General features: G+C 49.4%; 1 protein-coding gene across 2 annotated transcripts in view; it reads right to left on the bottom strand.

The window, feature by feature from the left end:
• Positions 1-4956: 4956 nt before the first annotated feature.
• The window catches only part of SLC5A11 (solute carrier family 5 member 11), a 73776-nt gene continuing 71671 nt past the window's right edge, over positions 4957-7061 (bottom strand). For both annotated transcript variants that reach the window (XM_055561410.1, XM_055561411.1), the window contains exons 16-17: positions 6674-6842; positions 4957-5262 (exon numbers count right to left, since the gene is read on the bottom strand). In XM_055561410.1, coding sequence (XP_055417385.1) covers positions 5057-5262; positions 6674-6842 — 375 coding nt within the window. In that variant the 3' untranslated portion in view covers positions 4957-5056. The remainder of the gene's footprint in view (positions 5263-6673; positions 6843-7061) is intronic.

Genomic DNA, 7061 nt, shown 5'->3' with positions numbered 1-7061 from the left:
GTCTTAACTGTGAACGTAGAAGTTTGAAAGGGTCAAGAGCAAGGTCGCAGCAGTGAGACCCGCCCCCAGGGGACCCAGAGACCTCCCAGACTGGTTCTCTCTCATCGAATGTTCCAGGGGCTGGGCTCTTCCTTTGCTCTTCTTACCAGTCCTGATTCTTTTTCTTGTCTGGAGACACTTGTCCAGCGACACTTAGACACTTGGAGGCCAACTCTCAATATCTCAGCCCCACAGGCTCAGTGCAGGAGGCAGAGCCATTCATTACCTTCCAGGGAAATCCCTCTTCTAGTGACCGGAAAGCACTTCTTTCCCAGGATTGAAATAACCTGGGAAGAGTGGATGCGGGACTGGAGCAAAGTGAGGCCGATTGGCTGGACACCTATTGTGTTGCTAGTGCCTCCCTGTGGCCCAGATTTGGCATCGTCTCTTGGGACACAGGCTGCCATGCTGGCTGCCCCAAGTGGCTCCACTGATAGAATCACTCGCCAGGCACATCCATGACCCGACCCCTGCTCAGAAGCCACTGGACCTCCTTCCCCTGTTGTCATTGTTTTTCAGTTGCTCAGTCATGTCCGACTCTTTGCAACCCCATGGACTACAGCATACCAGGCTTCCCTGCCCTTCACTATCTCCAGGAACTTGCTCAAACTCATGTCCATTGGATCAGTGGTGGCCATCCAACCAATCTCATCCTCTGTCACCCCCTTCTTCTCCTGCCTTCAGTCTTTCCCAGCATCAGGGTCTTTCCCAATAAGTCAGCTCTTCGCATCAGGTGGCCAAAGACTGGGGCTTCAGCTTCAGCATCAGTCCTTCCAATGAATATTTAGGACTGATTTCCTTTAGGATTGACTGGTTTGATCTCCTTGCAGTCCAAGAGACTCTCAAGAGTCTTCTCCAGCACCACAGTTATATGAATTGACTGAAACTTAACTTGCAGAAGACAATCACTTTTTTCTCTTAACTCAAAGTTTAACTCCCTGCACTTTTAAATTACATTGAAAATATGTACCTGTAAACCTGTTTACCCCCTATCTTAAATTTGTGTTTACTGAAGGCTCACTCTTTCCTTCCTCATACACCACCTCTGTTCTTTTTCTCTGCTCCCTCCCATCCCGGTTTAGCACTATAGTAAAAAACCTCTAGAGAAAGCAAAAGTCTCCGTGTATTGATACGTTGCTCCTAAGTATTGACCCGCTCTCCAAGGAGCTCAGCCATCCAGTCAGGCATCTCTGCAGACCTTGGAGATACTTCTTCCAGAATGCCTGAACTCACACTCCAGAGGGAGCTGGGATGCCATGCTTGCCCAGGAGACGGTGTGGGTGCCTGGGGAGGAGGAAGGGCCATGGCAAACATTCTCCCCAGAACGTATGCTGAGGTTTATTTGAACAAAATGATTCTGAAATACACCAAACCCTACCCTCTTTACTTTAGGAACAGTGGTCCCGTTTCACTCTCTCGTTGTTTGTAGCTATCAGCCTACCGCAGCGGCTCCCATCTAAAGAAAAATGAAGCTTGCTTGCCCCATGTGTGTCAGCGGCCGCTGTCCTTTCTGAATGGCCGAGTCATGGTGTGGGACGTGCGGCTCAGCTTGTACTCAGAGCTGTCATTGCACCACCACGGGAGCACCTCCAAGGTGCTGCAGAGACAAGTCACCCCTGTGTGGGGGGCAGGGGTTGCCACGTGACTGTCACCTTGCCCGGGGTATACTACACATGACAGGAGTCTTTGCACCATACCCACCATCAGAGAGGTGGAGAGGTCTGTAATCCAAACTCACATGGCCTTCCCTGACCATCAAGGGAGGTGCTGGGATCTGCCCTTCAGACTGTTCCCTTCCCTTCTCCATACAAATATTCCTCATGGCAGCATCAGTCCTGGGTGCCCAGGCCTTCTGTTCCTGCTTCCCTGCCCACAGCAACACCAGAGTCGAGGACCTCTCACCACGCACCCCTTGCAGGCAGCACCCATCTGCCTGTTCTTGGTCTAGCCCTTTGGAGGCTACAGGGGGTCGGGGTGTCCCCTGGTTACCTTGATTGTACTGGGCTGTACCCTGTGAATTCCCTACAGGTCAGATGCAGGTGGAATGACTGAATTCCTGAACCTGTTTAATACCCTGGTTCCCTTGGGGGCTCCATGGAGCCCCTTGGTCCCCTTCTTGGGGCTTCAGCTTCCAGTACTGTCCTGAGCCCAGTGAGTCCTTAAAGTGCTCATATTTGCAGGACTTAAGACAAACCCTCTTTCTAGTTTCTCTACCTGTGGTCTAGTCCCACCATTCTGCCACCTGCACCCTGAGCCTGATGGTCTGTGAGTGCATTTCAGAGCCCTAAGTAGTCTCTGACTCACAGTATAGGGTCTTGCATGAGACTGGGCGGCACATCACTGACAGATATTTCTAGACCAAAGGCATCCACTTCGCCAATAGCCTAGTGATGGAGCTGAAGATAAAGATCTGTGAACATGGTGAAGCCACTGGCTCTGATGCAACCAAAAGGCAAAAAGCGGTTCAAACTGCCTGAGCCGCCAGCTTAGGGAAAAGGCATGAAGTGGTGCCGAGTTGAGGCACCTTCTCTGGCATCACTTTTAGAGGTGTCTCTGCAGTTCCCTCTCCCATTAACCCATCTCCATCACTGAGGCCATTCTGCATTTCTTGCCTGGTACCCTCACCACAAATTCTCTCCCCTCCCCTGCCCCACCTTTATTTTTTATTGTTTTTTGCCTAAACTTTGTAGGGTTTGTCTCTGTTACTTGCAAGCAAATGACTCCTACTCGACACACTCTTCAAAAGAGAGTGTAGCACTACATGCTATAATACAACCAGAGATGATATCACCCCAGCCAGCAGAGGCTGCCCTCTTCTGCTCACTGTCCGGCACGTAGCTGTACAAACCCCTGGCAATCCCACAGGCAAACTCTCCCCACATCACCCCACCCTTTTTATCCACACAGGTATCCATAAATGGTACACACTGTCAGTTATCGCTGAGCAACAAATGACCACTAACTTAAGCAGCTTAGAACAATGCACATTTATTATCTCATTGTTTCTGTGGGTCAGAAGCCCAGGCAGAACTTATCTGGCCCCTCTGCCTGGGTCTCACAAGGCTGCAGTCAAGGGTCACATGGGTCTGGGGTGTCATCTGGAGGTCCGACTGGGGAAGGACCCACTCCTAAGCTCCCTCGGGATGTTGTCAGAAGTCACGTGCTTGTGCTTGTAGGACCACAGGTCTGAGAGCCTGTGCTGCTTGCTGACCGTGATCTAAGTGCTGCCTGCAGTTCCCGATCATATGGGCTTCTGCAGGGAGGCTGCTACTTCAAGTCAACAAGGAGACCCCTAGAGTGAGTCTGCTGGCAAGACCGTGTCTGCGTGCTATAATACAATCACAGGCGGCATCTCACCACCCCTGCCATATTGCGTTGGTTAGAAGCCAATCACAGGCTCTGTCCACACTCAAGGGGAGGGGATTACACAAGAGCAAGACACCAGGAGGTGGGGATCACTGCAGGTCACCTTGGGGTCTACCCATCACCTACGTCAAAATGTCACCACAAATGACCCATCAGGATATACTTGAGCCAAATATATTTTGAGAAGAACAAAAACAAAAATTCATCAGAGTTCTGTTTTTACCTTCTATATTTGTATTTGAATGCAGTTTTCATACATATCAATAAATTATATTTGGATGACCCAAAGTGTTTTTCATGTTATTTCATGGTAGAAACAGCATTCTTGCTTTCACCTAAAGATGTTTAGAATTGAAGCTGTGTCTTATAATGATTTCTATGTCTTCTTTAGGTGAATACCATGGGCTTACTCTTCCATACACTGACCTAGACCCTGGGGAACCAAGCTGAGCCACACAAATGTGGTCTTGGCCTGCAGGAAGCTTGCAAACAGATACCTGGCAGCAGGGAGAGGCTGGGGGATGGGGAGGGGTGGACCATGGAAACACGTGGGAGGAAGGTCCCTGTTGGTAGAGAGAGGAGTGGAGAAGTGGGCTCTCCAGGTGCTAGGAATGGCCTGTGAGGTGAGAGATAGCACAGAAGTAGAGGGGGAGGTGGGCCACGGGCAAGGAGTGAGCCTGGCGAGGGAAGCGGGAGCTGGAGTGTGAAGGGTGTGAAGGGCCTTAGCGTCAACCAGGGAGCAGCGGGCTGTGGATGGAGGAGCAGAGTGACTGTCGGATTTGTATTTTAGATCCTTGCGGCTGTGGTGCTTGTTTTAGGGGAACAGCATTGTGGTGAGTCAAGCAGAAAGGCCCAAGCTAAGGCAGAACTTGGGACGTGCAGCCGATCCCCTGATTTTCTTATGGCACAAGATTCCAGGGCACCAACTCAAGTCTGTTTCCCAGAGATCATAGAGAGGTGCAAACTTCACAGTGAGAAAACCTTTGGGGACCAGCTATTTCTTCACCCAAAGCCATCAACAGTGAAAGGCACTCCTGCTTGGAAAATGAGGTGGGGAAGAGTTCACCCAGCCCAGGAGATGTGTTTCCTGGAGGGCTGGGAGTCTCTGCTTGTCTCACCTTTTGGATTTGGCTGTTGATGTTACTTGATGGACAAAAAGAGTAAATGACTGCCTTTTGAGACAAGGAAGCCTTTACTCTTCTCTCTTTTTCCAGCTTCTAACCTTCATTTCCTTGTAAGAAGGGCTAGGGACTTCCCTAGTGGTCCAGTGGTTGCGAATCCACCTTGTAATACAGGGGACTCAGATCCAATCCCTGGAAACTAAGCTCCCACATGCCACGGAGCATCTAATACCCTGTGCCACAACTACTGAGCCTGCAAACCACAAACTAGAGAGTTCATGCACCTCAAGGAAAGATCCCGCGTGGCGGAATGAAGATCCCACCTGCTGAAACTAAGATCCAATGCCATAAATAAATAGATAGATAAAAATAAATAAAAGAAGGGCTAAATATTATGTTGAAGATGGCCCATTAACAGCTTTGACACCTAGTGGTAAACAAACAAAGCTTTATTATTTTTTTCTCCTTCATTAAAAAAATCGGAACATTGATAACAAATGAGAGCTCGGACCCCTGGGTTCACCCCCACGTTAAGCAAAGTAGCCCCAGAGAAAAATGGCACAGCTGATGCAAATGATGAGGTTGAGGTCCAGAAGGGTTTTCACCAAGGGGTTTTCTTCCAGGGAAACTATGATCGGGTCCGCTCTGCTGGGTGCCTGCTCCTTGCCCTTGTTCTCCACCCCACAGAGCCACAAGATGGCTTTCACCACTTTGGACCGCTTTGTGGTCATGTCGCCTAAAAAGAACACAACAGATAAAGGTCATAAGGGTGAGCTGTGTCTCCCAGACAAGAGGGAAGAGAGTCTCACCCAGTATGTTTCAGACACTGTGATAAAAATTTTATGTTCCTCTTCTGGAAGGTATTTGTTAATACCTCAATCTTGGAAGACTTGAATTCTGAAAGGTTGGTGTTTTCAGACTTTTCATGATGTTTAGGTGCAGAATTTCAGATGAATTTCAGCCTCTTAGATAGAGGCTCAGACTAACTTGAGTGAAGCACAAAGCGGGTCAGCAGAGGCAGAGATGGGTTTAGGACCTGCTTGATCTGACTCCCTCTCTGTGTGTGGCACCGCCTGCCAGAGGCTGAAGGGAGACGGGCACTCTTGCAGGGAACTCTGTCTCCACTCAGAGCTGGGGCTGTGAAATCAACTGCGGAAGGAGCCAGGCAGGTGGCCTATGGGAGTCAGAGGAGCTGATTTGCTTCTTACACACATCATCTCTACCAAGGAAGATTCTCTCTCTCATGTTTTCCTGAAGCACATGGCCTTCTGCATCTATCCTTGTGTTTCCCACTATAGGATGCCATGGGTTCATAGCCACAATTTTTTTTAAGCCATTTGCTATTGTTTAGTCATCAAGTCATGTCCCACTCTTTTCGACCCCATAGACTGTAGCCCTCCAGGTTCCTCTGTCCGTGGGATTTCCTAGGCAAGAATACTGGAGTGGGTAGCCATTTCCTCCTCCAGGGGATCTTCCTGACCCAGGGATCGACCTGAGTCTCCTGCATTGGCAGGCAGATTCTTTACCACTGAGCCACCAGGGAAACTCCTTTAAAAGCCATGTGGGGTGATTAATGACAACCACAGCCTTGGGGTCATGTAGGCAGAAGGGACTGTTGGGGACTTTGACTAACTGTATATCCCAGGTCTAAGGACCAGCTGCTTCCCACCTCCAGGCAACTTTTGCCAGGCAGGCATATGGGCTCCATGCTGCCAGATCTTCCAGTTGTTCAAAAGAAGGTGGAAATCTGAAATGTTATGAAATCTCCCTACTTTTAAATAACTCACATTAAAAGAGTAGGTGGCCTAAACCAAAATATGTCCGCAAGCTGAGAGTTTAAAACCAGTAATTTAGAGAATGCCAGCAGTAACCCCAGCCTACCACGTGGGGGTTTGCGAGGATCAAATGAACTGTTTTAGCAGGCACTCAACAAACGTTGGCTCTCATTGCCCACCTGAAGCATCTGTCGAAAGTTCCTAACCCTTTCAGTGGCCAGAGAGTGAGGGAAGACCAGACCCTGGGAATGAGGAGATGCTAAAATGCCAAGTGTGCTCCTTTACTTGCTAGTGATATGATAGAAAAATGTCCTCTTAAACACATACTGCTTCTTGAGGTTCCTACTGCAACCTAGGAAAAAGGCAACTCACAGCTGTGGGTTTTGGACAGGTTTTCTTGAACCATCTCGAACTGGGTGTTAGTGCTGCTGGCCTCTGGTGTCCCGTTTTGAGAAAGGGTAAGAGGCGGTGGGGTTGCTGATGGCACCTGTTCCTTCTGGACCACAGGGTCATGGCGAGTAAACCAGGTCAAGCGACTGACCTATGGAACAGAGAGGAATGGAGATGGGGGTGGGGTGGTGATGTTCATCCCTTTCTCCTACCTCCTTCCAACCCCAGGCTCAGCCTTCATGTCCAAGTCTCTTCCAGTCTCTCCCTCCCACTCCACCTTCCAACAAGCTTCAGCTCCCTGCACTCTTCAGAATCAATGGACGTTTCCCCCACTCATTCCCCATCTTTCTTTGAAAGTCCCAAATCTCTT

This window comes from Bubalus kerabau, chromosome 23 (genome assembly GCF_029407905.1).
Source record: "Bubalus kerabau isolate K-KA32 ecotype Philippines breed swamp buffalo chromosome 23, PCC_UOA_SB_1v2, whole genome shotgun sequence".
NCBI classification, from domain to species: Eukaryota; Metazoa; Chordata; class Mammalia; order Artiodactyla; family Bovidae; genus Bubalus; species Bubalus kerabau.
This window is presented reverse-complemented; position numbering and strand designations above follow the sequence as displayed.